Below are 14266 nucleotides of genomic sequence, written 5' to 3'. Positions count from 1 at the left end.
GTTATCTTCACAACATCTTCAATTACAAACCAGTGTTGAATAATCAATTATTGAAATTCCACAAGTTGTTGACAACATTCTAATAAATTAGGTAATTCAAGCATTGCCAAGAATTTTTAAACAACCAGTTAAACCAAATACTTTTCAAAAAGATGATGATACATCATTGAAAAATTTACTGGAATAAAGAGATCAATAATTTCTAATAGTTATGTTGCGCATCTATAAGAATCGGACTACAATTTTAGAGTTTAAAATGATTCTAAATTATTTTCACATTCTATAACTTACACAAAATTAGAATTCAAGGAAGAGATAGATTTTATGAAAAACAAAAGAGTTTGAGACTTTATTGAGTTGCCTAATAATACATAAGAGCCCTTGAATGTAAATGTATTTTTAAAATAAAATAAATTTATTAGATAAATATTAAAAGATATAAGGTAAGAATTGTTGCTAAGAAATTCACTCAATAAGAAGGAATTAAATGTATCATAGCTTAAAAGTACTAATTTTTTTAAAAAAAATTATAATTGTTTTTTATTAATAACAAGTAGTAAATTTTCATCTATTTATTTTTCAACATATCTAAATATAAATTGTTTTAAAAACATATTTATATCTGTAAACAGAATATATGTATCCCTTACGCTGTCCTATAAACAGGATATATGTATCCCTTGTGCTGTCGTATAAACAGAATATTCGTATAGTCGTGGCTTTGATCTCCTTGTCCATGTGCCTTGAATATTTATAGTATAGCTAGCAAGCAGTCCATAAGTGTTCCTTGTCAAGCTTAATCTCTCTCTCTTTGAAAAAACTATCAGCCAGCAGTTATGGGGAACTGTCTTTCCTCGAAACAATCTGCAATAAGTAGTAAAGTTGTCTCCAAGAAACAAAAAGTATTGCCAATTGATGCCTCTTTCAAGTTTCCTGCTCCGTTACCATCTTGGCCACCAGGCAGGTTCCTTTTTCTTTTTCCTTTCTGGTCCATCTTGCCTTCCTTAATGCTGTCGCACTGTTTATATTGTCCTGCAATCTTGTTTGTTTTATTTTTCTGCTTAATGAGAAATACATACGCACGCACGCTAATGATACATGAACAGGTGGTGGTTTTGGGAGTGGAATCATTGATCTAGGCGATGGATTACAAGTGTGCCAGATATCATCTTTCAACAAAGTCTGGGCCACCCATGAAGGAGGACCAGATGATCTTGGTGCTTCCTTCTTTGAACCCTCACAATTGCCACAAGGTTTCTCTATGCTTGGCTGCTACAGCCAACCCAATAATAGGCCGCTCTATGGATGGGTTCTTGCAGGGAGAGACGAGACAGGCTCGGCCTTGAAGCAACCGATTGATTATACTCTGGTTTGGAGCAGTGAGTCTTTGCAAATCAAGCAAGACGGCGTTGGCTACATTTGGCTACCTACTCCTCCCGATGGTTACAAAGCTCTTGGCCATGTCGTCACCAATTCTCCTCAGAAGCCTCCCCTTGGAAAAATCCGCTGTGTCCGGTCTGACCTCACCGACCAATGCGAGTTTGACTCTTGGGTATGGGGACTAGGTAAGGAGAGCGATCTAAATGGCTTCAATGTTTTCAGTCTGTTTCCTAGCAATAGAGGGACACAAGCTATGGGTGTCTGTGTAGGAACATTTGTAGCCCAAAAAACTACCACTGCTCCTGTTTCTCTATCTTGTTTGAAGAATGCCGTGTCTAATCTGTCTTGTATGCCTAACCTAGACCAAATTAAAGCAATCTTTCAGGCATATTCTCCTTGGATATATTTTCATCCTGATGAAGAATACCTTCCTTCTTCAGTGGAGTGGTATTTTGTAAATGGGGCATTACTATATGAAAGAGGCGAGGAGTCCAAACCTGTCCCAATCGAGTCCAATGGTTCGAACCTTCCCCAAGGGGGTTCAAATGATGGTGCATATTGGCTGGATCTTCCTGTGGAGGAAGGGGCCAAAGATAGGGTAAAGAAAGGAGATTTACAAGACTCACGAGTCTATCTACATATAAAGCCAATGTTCGGTGCCACATTCACTGATATAGCTGTGTGGGTGTTCTACCCTTTCAATGGTCCTTCTAAGGCTAAAGTTGAATTCATAAATATTCCATTGGGAAAGATAGGAGAACATGTTGGTGACTGGGAGCATTTGACCTTGAGGATCAGCAATTTTAATGGAGAGTTATTGAGCATCTATTTTTCGGAGCACAGTGGGGGAATATGGGTCAATTCTTCAGAACTTGAGTTTCAAAACGGCAACAAAGCTGTGACCTACTCATCCTTACATGGCCATGCCATGTATGCCAAGCCAGGTCTCGTCTTACAAGGGAGTGGGAATATAGGAATTAGGAATGATACAGCTAAAAGCAAGAAATTCATAGATACAGGAACAAATTCCTTGGTGGTGGCAGCTGAGTATCTGGGCATGGCCATCACGGAACCACCATGGCTCAACTATTTCAGGAAATGGGGTCCAAAACTTACCTACGACATTGCGGAAGAGATCAAGAAGGTGGAGAAACTATTGCCTGGAAAACTCAAATCTGCCTTTGACAAGTTCGTCAGGAGTCTACCAAATGAAGTGCTTGGGGAAGAAGGGCCAACAGGACCCAAACTAAAAAGAAATTGGACTGGAGATGAAGTTTGAAGATGGCCAATTACATGCCATGATTAAGCTTGAAATTCTTTCTTTCCTTTTGTTTTTTTAGTTTTAGCTTTTATCGCCTTCGATATTTGCACCAAAGAATAATCAGGCGCTTTGATAAATTCATTAATAAAAGAAATCCCGATTTGTAGAGTGATGGTTCTGTTCCTGAGTCCTGACCCTTATCATACTTTAGATAATTAGTGCGCTGTGTTGCCGGCGGATAATTTTTGTTCAACGTAAACAAATTATTCAATTGTTATTAACGTGTTTTGTTATAAAAAAGTTTTAATTATAATTTAAAATATAATATATATTAAACAATATTTTTTAAATATCAATAATATAATAAATGATTTTTTTAACTATTAAGATTGCATTATATTGAATTAACTCAAGTTAATATATTAAATGTACAATCTAAACCATACAACCATAATAACTTAATAGAAAAAATAAAAAATATATATAAAAGTTAATTACTAAACAAAAAAATAAAAAAAATAAAAAAAATAAAAAACTACTAGAGTTAACACATGTAAACATTCATAATCTGTAAATCATACGAGTATGAAAACCATAATAACAATATAGAAAATAAATAAATTAAAAAATTAGAATGATAACAATATACAACGTAAGTTAAAAAAAAATAGAAAGCTCAATTTTTAATCAATTCAATATTAAAAACTAAAATAAAAAATTAATTAAATAAAAAAATTTAAGTCAATCAAAGCTAACCTATCAACTCACGATTTAAGTCATGAAATCAAGATAATTTTATAAAACAATACATAAAAAAAGCTACGAAGCTCTATCTTTCAACAGATTCACTATTAAATGTTGAAATTAAAAAAAAATTAAAACTCTAGAATAACTCCACATAAAAAAATCAGAATCAACTAAATCAGGACTAATTAAACTTAGATTATTCTATTAAGTTCATAACTTAAATCATAATTATAAAATTAAAATAAATTCATAAAAATAAATTAGTTAACCGAACTTCTAGCAAGTCTCTATTGTGTTGTACCTAATTAACTCTAGGATCAACTTTGGGATCAACCGACACTCGAATATATGATTATGTTTGTTTTTGTATTTTAAAAATATTTTAAAAAAAATTCAATTTTTTTATTTACTTCAAAATAATATTTTTTTTTGTGTTTTCAGATTATTATTTTATTTAAAATAATTTATGAAATGTTAATCATTATTATTTTAATTTCTTCATCTCTTATTTTTTCTATTTTTTAGATTTGATTTCTATTATTTTTATTATTATTTATTTTATTTGAGATAATTTATAAAATTATATATTTTTTCAATTTCATTGTCATTTAACTTTTTAATTTGTAAATTTTTTTCCTCATTATTTTAATAAATTTAAGAAAAATAAAACGTTAATAAGTTATTTTCCAACTCATTTTTCATAATATAACCAAATATTAAAAAGTATTTTCTAACATATTTTCCATTAGATTCACTCATTATTAAAAATAAAAAGTAATTCATTTTTTTAAAATTTATTTTTTAAATAAAATTAATTTTCAGCAAACAAACTGTCCAAGACTTAGATTTTTTTATTGTTAGTACATGTCAGGTTAAAAAATAAAATTAATTTTGATTAACTTGAAATTATTATTTTTTAATTTTTTATTAAACAAAATTGTTTTGATGTGCTTAGGTTTATCCGTTTAAAAAACAAAATCAATTGACTTTGAAATATTTATTTATTTATTTTTAAAGTAAAATTATTATTTTTTCTCAAATATTTTGAATAGAAGATAATTTTGGGCACAGAATTTAATGACTAATTATGATATGCATGGCTAATTCTCAGATGGATTTATAAACAGTATTGCTTTTATAGGTAGTTATTAATGAAAACGCCGTCGTCTTGCAGCTTCTCCAACTCCTCCGTTAACAGAAGCGCCCTGCTCCTAACACCCTCTAAAACCCTCGAATCCAACCAGCCAGCTGGCTTTTTCACCTTCACAGAAGGAACGAGGAGCAGAGCAGCAGAGAAATGGGAACATCAGTGCAAGTGACACCCCTAAGCGGTGTATACAACGAAAATCCACTCTCTTACTTAGTCTCCATCGACGGTTTCAATTTCTTAATCGATTGCGGTTGGAACGATCACTTCGACCCCTCTCTTCTTCAACCTCTCTCTAAAGTTGCTTCCAAAATCGATGCAGTCCTGTTATCTTACGGCGACATGCTTCACTTAGGCGCGTTGCCTTTTGCTATGAAACAATTCGGACTCAACGCTCCTGTTTTTTCCACTGAACCTGTTTATCGATTAGGTCTTCTCACCATGTACGACCAGTCTTTCTCTCGCAAGGTCAGTTTTACTCATTTTCAGTTTTATTTTATTATGGTAGCTGTATTTGTTGCTAATTTTTCATTTTAATTGCATTGCAGGCGGTTTCGGAGTTTGATTTGTTTAGTTTAGATGATATTGATTCTGCTTTCCAGAATTTTACTAGGCTTACGTACTCTCAAAATCATCATCTTTCTGGTGCGTACTTATTTTTATTTTTTTTTATTTTTGTTTAATTTTTACTAAAATGTGTGCAATTCTGATGGTTTTAGGGAAGGGAGAGGGGATTGTTATTGCGCCGCATGTGGCAGGACATTTACTGGGAGGAACTGTGTGGAAGATAACGAAAGATGGAGAGGATGTTGTTTATGCTGTTGATTTCAATCATCGAAAAGAAAGGTAGGTATGGTGGAAAATTAGTGCAATGAAATGATGGAAAAAGGGAATGTAATTATTGGTGTGGTTGTTGATTACCAGGCATTTGAATGGAACTGTTTTGGAGTCGTTCTACCGGCCTGCTGTTCTGATAACTGATGCTTATAATGCTTTAAATAGTCAGCCTTCTAGACAGCAAAGAGACAAACAATTCCTTGGTATTTTATCTTTCTGGTTTGTTGACAGTTGAAGTTTTATTCTTCGTGACGATAATTAATATTTCCCAACCATGATTGCTTTCTTTTCCCCCTTAATTGTGCTGTGAAGAAAGAAAATAAATATTTGCTTGTAGGTAACTGCCCAAAAGCATGGTTCAACTATTTCTTATGTTTGTTTCTCTGTAATTGACTTAGAGACTATTTTAAAGACACTAGAAGGTGGTGGAAATGTATTACTACCTGTTGATTCTGCTGGCCGAGTTTTGGAACTTCTACTAATATTGGAACAGGTTAGTGAGGAGATGAAACTGGTACTGGTTTTGTTATAGCTGACCGTATTACATTCATAAAGTTTGAGTCTTAATGTAAATTGCAGTTCTGGGGACAACGGTTTTTGAACTATCCCATATTCTTTCTCTCATATGTTTCATCAAGCACCATTGATTACATCAAAAGTTTCCTGGAGTGGATGAGTGATTCAATTGCAAAGTCTTTTGAAACTTCACGTGATAATGCTTTTCTTCTGAAGTAAGTGGTTTGTTCATGTATTCCACAACTTAAGTCTATTTGGCTTCCACTTTGTCCTTGATTTTCAAATCTATTTTGCAACTTAGGCTTTACTAATAATATATCTAGCTCTGCTCTGGCTTAGCTCACTGTTGGTATATTTTATTAACTATTCATCTTAGGTGATTTTATGACCAAAATTTGCAGACATGTGACACTTCTGATAAGCAAGGACGAATTAGATAATGCTTCTACTGGTCCAAAGGTTAGACATGCAGTAGCTTGGAGGGTAAATGATATTAATGTTTTCTATTATTTTCAATGATGTTGACTTGGAACACCTCAATTAGGTTGTTCTAGCATCTGTGGCTAGTTTGGAAGCAGGTTTTTCTCATGATATATTTGCTGAATGGGCGGCTGATGTCAAGAATCTTGTGCTCTTTACAGAAAGGGGCCAGGTATGAATGTTCTTGATGTCTTTCAGTGTTGCAATCATTGTGAATGTTAACATTTTCATTATTTGTTGTGCATGCTACTCATCTGCATTAGTTCTGTTTCTGAGGCTTGGGCACGATATAGGCATAGTTGATTTTCAATTTTCTCCATAGAGTGCATACCCTAAGAACTGGCTGTACACATGTAGTTTGGCACGCTAGCTCGCATGCTTCAGGCAGATCCACCTCCAAAGGCTGTCAAAATGACCATGTCAAGGAGGGTTCCCCTGGTCGGGGATGAGTTAATTGCTTATGAAGAAGAGCAAAAGCGGTTGAAAAGGGAAGAGGAACTCAAAGCTAGTCTGATCAAAGAGGAGGAATCAAAAGTGTCTCATGGGCCTGACAACAATTTGAGTGATCCAATGGTCATTGATTCTGGCAACACACATTCTCCACTGGATGGTACTCTTCTTCCAGTTTATGATAAAGCACTGCTGTGATTTCCTTCAGTTGCACCGTTATCTCATGCACTACTAAATCCTTTGAGTGTACTTTGCAGTGGTTGGTTCACGTGGGAGTGGACACCGGGACATCTTAATAGATGGATTTGTTCCCCCATCCACCAGTGTTGCTCCAATGTTTCCATTCTATGAGAATAGCTTAGAGTGGGATGAATTTGGCGAAGTCATAAATCCTGATGATTATGTAGTTCAGGATGAAGACATGGACCAAGCAGCTATGCATGTGAGTTCCTTTCAAGTGTAGAACATCTGCATTCTTGGTTGCTTTATCTGTGATTTTCAGCTATGGAGAGTCCTCATCTGCTGAAGATGATAGTTTTACTTCTATCTTTTATCTCCTTCAGTCGTTAAAATTGTTGCTATATTATCTACTACTTCATCTTTCGTCACAGGTTGGTGGGGATATTGATGGAAAACTTGATGAAGGGTCTGCTAGTTTGATACTTGATACAAAGCCATCAAAAGTTGTCTCGAATGAACTCACAGTAAGTTAATTATGGGTGGAGCTATCTGTGAATAGGTTTTGTTGGTTCTTTCCAATAGGATGAGGAAAGGTTTTCATATTGCTGAATCTTTGTTCTTCAATGGTAAACAGGTGCAAGTGAAGTGTTCATTGATTTATATGGACTATGAAGGGCGTTCTGATGGACGCTCAATTAAATCCATTCTCACCCATGTGGCACCCTTGAAGCTTGTAAGAAAACCGCTTGGAAATTTATATAATTTAACATGTAAATCAAAATATATGATTTAATAGCAGGTTTGGAAATTCTTTTCGTTTGTGTTATAGTTTTTGTTGTAGCAAGTGGCTTAGCAATAGGATTTTTCTTGGGTTGTTAGCATGGATCTTGTGAATGACTTTTGTTTGTTCTACTTTGCTTGCGATTGTATTGTGCTTATTGGCTCAATATGCATGCATAAGCATAAGAGTCACAGTCTTATTCAAAGTGGATGGACAGTACTTTTTCTCAAGCATTCGGAACTTCACCAAGTCCAGAGTGTTCTTTTCTTTTTTGCCTTTTGGGTTGAAGTCAGAAGCCAAGTAGCTTCAAAATGCCTTTGAAGTTGGATTTTCCTGTTTAAGGTCCATTTATATGGGTGGATCAACCCCAACAATTTTATTATGCACAAAACATGGCACTTTTAAGGATTCTATGTGGAGGAGATCCTTACTGAAATAATTAACCACATGGGCTTTATCTTTTTCCTTGGAGGTTATGGTGCATGGATCAGCTGAGGCCACGGAACACTTGAAGCAGCATTTCCTAAATATAAAGAATGTCCAGGTTTATGCTCCCCAAATTGAAGAGACAATTGATGTTACCTCTGATTTGTGTGCTTACAAGGTACGAATGCAGGAATACTTTGATTCCTACAAGAACATTTATTATAAATGACCAGCCTTCATTTTTCTTTTGCCATCCATTGTGACATACAGGTGCAACTTTCAGAGAAGCTGATGAGTAATGTGCTGTTTAAAAAGGTATCATCTCAGCGTACCAACATTTATGATGTTCAACAGCATTTATTTATCTGCATGTACCACTAATTGTGACTGACATAATTTGCAATTTCAGTTGGGAGACTATGAAGTAGCGTGGGTTGATGCTGAGGTAGGGAAGACAGAGAATGGTATGCTGTCATTACTGCCCATCTCATCTCCAGCCCCTCCACATAAATCTGTTCTTGTTGGTGACTTGAAAATGGCGGATTTCAAGCAGTTTCTAGCCAGCAAGGGCGTTCAGGTACTCTTTTTGCCCTTTTCTATTGTACAAGAAAACTTAGCAAGGAACACATCAATGAGTACTTATATAAAAAGATTGATGAGTGATAATCTTTACAGGTGGAATTTGCTGGTGGGGCATTGCGATGTGGAGAGTACGTGACACTGCGTAAAGTTGGGAATCCAAGCCAAAAGGTGAGTCATTATATTTGCGCGTGTCTTCTGCTTTGTGAATGAAGCAGAGAGCACGTACATCAGTTTCTTGGAAATCCTTTTACTTACTTGATGCTTTTTTTTTGGTAGGGTGGCGCTTCTGGCACTCAACAAATTATAATTGAAGGTCCTTTATGTGAAGATTATTATAAGATACGTGAGTATCTATATTCACAGTTTTATCTGCTTTAATTGAAAATTTAATGTTGTAAATGTTTTTAATTTCATATTTTGTTGTACAATTCCTTGTATTTGTTTTGGAAGTCATGCTTTGAATGTTCAACTTCAGGTAATTTCACTTTTAGCTGACTTGTACTCCTTTTCTTCTGCATTTTTTGGGAAATGCTCTGCGCACTCTTTTTATTAGTTTCTTAAATCACGTTTTTAAGTTTGAGTTTTATGAAAGTGGTAATCGATTTTCTGATTTTTTAGATTCGCAATTGTTCTGTATGTTGAACAAATCATCCTTCTTTACTAATATGCATTCGGATTACAGAGATTTTAGGATCTTTATATCCTTGCTTCGGATGGATTTCTGGATTGCCGTCTCGGTCTCCGTTTAGTCCTCTTCTCATCTAACAATCAAACAATAATATAATATTTGTCGTTTTTTCTTCTTCCTTCTTACGGTAATCCTTTATTATCTCCTTCAGTAGTCATCCATTGCCAGGACTAAGGATTGGAAAATAGGTCTCCTATTCTCCATCAGCAACAATTACCTTATGATCGCAACCATAATATCAACAATTTACCATTGCAATTACAAACTCATTTTAGTACAAAGTTGGTTTGTGGGGTTCGTAAGTGTCCATCCTAAAACTCTAAAACCATTATTTTAGGAGACGCCATTTTAAAGCTTTTTTAAGTGTTTTCCCCCTTTTTTCTTACATCATTTGCTATCTCTATTTCACTAGTTATTTTAACTAAATGAACCTAGACCAATTAGTTATAGCTACTGCAATCACCCAACCTCTTAACCACCTTTACGAATATATATGTGTGAATTTTTCACTGTAGCATTAAATATAGTTTATCGTGGATTACTAAAATAAAATTAATTTGTATTCCCTTGAGTTGAAAAAAAAAAAAAAGCCTTGGTTGTGAGGGTAGTTTTGTCTTTTCTAAAGGTCCATAGGTCATTAAAAAATTATCCAGGGGTACATTAAGCTTTTCAAAATCTTTTGCACAATGAAATCACGAATCACCTCCAAGTTCAACAACATATAGAACTATTAACAAAGGGTTATTTGGCCCTTTTCAAATTGTAAAAATACTTATTTACCTATTGGGTTAAAAAATTAGAGACGTTGATCAAAGGTTTTTTGGGTTTTTCACTTCTTAGATTACAATAAAAATATGTTTTTACCCTTAGAAAAAACAAAAAACAAGGCATGCTTCCAGGGGCATCTATGTCTTTTAACACATTTATTTTTTAATTCTCAAGCTCATGGAGGGCATTTTGGTATTTTTAACTTAAAAAATACTATTTTATTTGAAAAAAATTATTGGCGTGTGCTCACTGTATATCAGTACATGGGTGGTGTTTGCATTCTTTGTGTGACATGTGCGATGTCTTTCGGTAATCAAACCTGCCTTTCCATTATGTCTTTAGAAGTGCCACCATGTTCTCTTCTCTTCCTGGAGATATTGCACGTGGCTGTGGATGATGAATGGTTTATAATTAGTGGTTGGCTGAAGATATTGCACATTTCGGTAATCAAACCTGCCTTTCTGTTAGTTTTTTTTTTGTTTTTCTTTTCTCTCTCTTTCAAAAAAAATACAAGTCTATTATCTTAATTTTCAAAAAAAATTATTGCTTATTTTCATCATTAACCCTTTTATAAAAGTTTTTTTTTATGTTTTTTGAAGATATTGCACATGGCTGTGGATGATGAGTGGTTTATAACTAGTGCTTGTTTTTTTATTTGTTTTTTTTTCTCTCTCTTTCAAAGAAAATACAAGTCTATTATCTTAATTTAAAAAAAAAATATTGCTTATTTTCATCATTAAGCCTTTTATAAAAGTTTTTTTTTATGTTTTCAAATTAATTCTTAAGTTACAATTTGAAATATGTTGTTTTTTCCAAGTTGGTGCTTATCTTTAATTTTTTATTCTCTCTTGACTCTTTTATTAAATTTTTATTGGTTTTTAATTTCATTCTTTAATCAAAGTTTATATTGTTTTATTTTTTTAAACTTAACCCTCATTCTTTTGAATTTTTTTTGTTAAAGTTTTTTTCTTTTCAATTTAATCCTCTAATTTTATTTTTTATGCCCTCTAATTATTTTTTATTTTGATTTTCACCCTCATTTTCTTAATTATGCTTTTTTTTATGATTGATTTGCTTTTGGTTTATATTTGATTTATTGATAATTGAGTTTTTTGGATTTTTTTTTAATCTGTGATGCTTCCAATGTAATAACAAGAATAATGAGTTTGGAAAGTTAATGCGATTCAACAACTTATATTTTCTCTTTTTTTTTTATAATTTTATCATTCTATATTATATTTTGAAAAAATATTGATTTTATAATTATTTTTAATTTTTTTATTGGTTTATTTCGGTTTCATGATTTAGGTCATATGTTTTGTAAGCTTTTTTTGAATAGAGGTTTGTTTTTTCAAAAAACAAAAAAAATGTTTTGTTTGTATTTAATTCTTGAATAATTATTTTTATTTTATATATATGACTCTTATTTTATAAAAAAATATTTATTTTAAAATAATATTTTTAACATGTTTGACTTTGCATAAGGTATATTTTTTATTTTATTTAATATATTTATTTTTATTTCTATTATATCTTTTATTGATTTTATTAAACAAATTTAGTAGACATTAAAGTGAATATTTTATTTTAAGAGATTAAATATTTTAATCTACTTCTATTTATTTTTTTAGTTTTTTTTAAAGTTAATGTTAACTATTTTATTTATTTATTTACATAAACTTTTCAATATATATTTTAAAATTTTTTATACAAAAAATTATGTCAAAATAGTTTATATATTTAAATTTTGTTTTTAAAAAAATTTATAACCTGCCGCAAAACACTGGTTGTGGATCTGCAATAATAAATTCCTGTAAGGACAATTGACTTCTTGACCAACTGAAACTGCCCTGTCTCCAAATAATGGAGAGCGCTGTGAGGTCTTTAAATGATTGTCCAAATCGAGATGGCTTCGATTGAACTTAACGAGGGAGTCAATAGAGTGGAGTTAATGTACTAAACAATAAGTGAGGGCTTTTTGTGCGTTATATTTTTTTTTAATTATTTCTCTTCTGAAGTAATATCGAAATTTTTGAAAGATATTTTTGGAAAATTTAAATATATTAATTTGAAAAATAAAAAATTATTTTAATATATTATCAATTAAAATTATTTTAAAAAATGCATTCCATCCTAATACTACACACGTAATAAAACCTAAACATAACTGATATTTAAATGTTGTATATAGTTAATACCTCATGATAAAAAAAAATAAAAAAAAAACGCAAACAAATTTAGTTGAAAGAACGAATTTTAAAATATTTTTTTATCATTTCAAAACACAAATAACAGACTTAATAATTTATATATTCTCTAGCATTCCACCCACACACCTATGCATCATTGAGTGTGACGGACAAACCACCTCTACCACTAATTCTCAACTGTCAACAAAATATTATAACCTTAAAGGTATAATTGGCAGAACGGATAAATCATGCACAAAATTAAAAATATATAATTTTGTCATAGTAATTTCAGCTGAGACGAACGGCACGTAATTTGTCTGGAAAAATAATATGCAATTTCACCATCAACAACATCCCAACACGTCGTCCATCTAAATTAATCCCAGCTGTAGCTATATCATGTAAACATCTCCTTCTTCCTCTTGTAGACTGGAACTTACCCATATGTGTGTGTCTCAATCTCTTTCTCTCTCACTGAAAGATCATATATTAAGGTTCAAGTTAGCTAAAGCTTCTTTGCATTTGGCTGCAGTCTGTATCTGTGTGTAGAAAGATCATCTCTTCCAGAATCTTGCAATATTATTGAAGTGAAGGAATGAAGGGAAGAGAGTGAGAATCAACATTTTCTTGATTTCGCTTGATAAATTAATGAATGTATCTTCAGTTTTCCTCTCGACTCTGTTTAAACCAACTTGCATGCACATTAAGCAAAAAAAAAAAAAGCAATGATTTTCGTTGTTTTCAATGGAGGAGTTCATAATAAAACAAGTGTATTTATGTTCGCTGAAATTCATTAAATACATAGTTAGAAACTATTTTTCGATGACAAAGACCATCTTTGAATCACCTAATGTGTAAACCAAGATCAAACCATTTTCTTGAGTGCTTTTGAGAGTGCAATCTATACATCGATTTAGTTACTCCTTTAGAAAAGGAAAAATAAACATTTTTTTAAATATTAAATTAATTTTTTTTTTAAATAAAACATACTTTCTTCATAACCAAATCAATCATTAGCTAAAAAGTTAAGATGCATTGCTTTTGCCTCACTAGGAAGAAAGATATCTAGCCAATTAATATAGTGTGATCCATTGAAATTGATAGCATAATATTCAAAGTTTGTTTTTAATTAGCATAATATTTTGTGATCAACATAATCATCAAAGTATTTTTGGCATATATAATTTCTCGATTTTTAGGCCAATTCATTCCATTTTCTTTCTTTTATTTTTCTTTTCAAATATTACGCATGTCTTGGTTGTTTTTGTTTTCCTAACCTTATTATAACAAGTTGAATCCTTGCACTCTTCCTAGAATATATCTTCACGGTGCACCTAATTTGGTTAAGCAGCCCTTGATTATGGCTCATAGACAATATCATGCAGCAATCGCAACCACAAAAATACTGTTTTTTTCCCCTTTCCAAACTGCCACGTCAATAGACACGCCATCGGCCACGCTAGCTCTGCCACATCACCCAAAATCCACCTGGGACTGCCATATCAGATTTGATGGACCTCATATGTCCTATGTGGCTAACACGTCATCACAGCCACGTCAGCTCCTTGGGTTTTGATCCAGTGTGGCGCAACGACTATTCCTCCTGCCATGTGGCGTCATCTTCAGCATCCAGTGATCCCAAAGTTTGATTGTTTAAATCTGAGCCATCCGAAGTCCAATTTGGGTGATCTCAGTGTCGTTTCTAACATTTTTGATCATTCCAGACACATCTGTAAGGTCAGAGTTTGCAGATTTGATGCCAAGAAAGAGTAAAAATGGCTGATGAAATAAAGGCTACAGGAATTGAAAAATTTGATGGAACTGATTTTAG

The 14266-nt window shown here is 32.7% G+C and overlaps 2 protein-coding genes across 2 annotated transcripts; both read left to right on the top strand.

The window, feature by feature from the left end:
- The first annotated feature begins 612 nt into the window (after positions 1-612).
- Positions 613-2810, top strand: LOC105114095 (uncharacterized). The gene is made up of 2 exons (XM_011010513.1): positions 613-960; positions 1107-2810. The coding sequence occupies exons 1-2, from the start codon at positions 837-839 to the stop codon at positions 2657-2659; spliced, it is 1677 nt and encodes a 558-aa protein (XP_011008815.1). The 5' UTR covers positions 613-836; the 3' UTR covers positions 2660-2810.
- Positions 2811-4488: 1678 nt separating this feature from the next.
- LOC105114094 (cleavage and polyadenylation specificity factor subunit 2-like) lies at positions 4489-9378 on the top strand. Its single transcript, XM_011010512.1, has 17 exons — positions 4489-5003; positions 5084-5180; positions 5255-5381; positions 5460-5575; positions 5771-5865; positions 5952-6103; positions 6290-6347; positions 6433-6540; positions 6726-6978; positions 7076-7260; positions 7430-7522; positions 7633-7731; positions 8252-8383; positions 8476-8520; positions 8615-8782; positions 8881-8955; positions 9064-9378. The coding sequence occupies exons 1-17, from the start codon at positions 4686-4688 to the stop codon at positions 9163-9165; spliced, it is 2223 nt and encodes a 740-aa protein (XP_011008814.1). The 5' UTR covers positions 4489-4685; the 3' UTR covers positions 9166-9378.
- Positions 9379-14266: the final 4888 nt, after the last annotated feature.

The sequence above is a fragment of the Populus euphratica genome, unplaced genomic scaffold (genome assembly GCF_000495115.2).
Source record: "Populus euphratica unplaced genomic scaffold, PopEup_1.0 scaffold490.1, whole genome shotgun sequence".
In the NCBI taxonomy this organism is placed as follows: Eukaryota; Viridiplantae; Streptophyta; class Magnoliopsida; order Malpighiales; family Salicaceae; genus Populus; species Populus euphratica.
The sequence above is the reverse complement of the archived record's forward strand: the minus strand, read 5'-3'. Positions and strand labels throughout refer to the sequence as shown.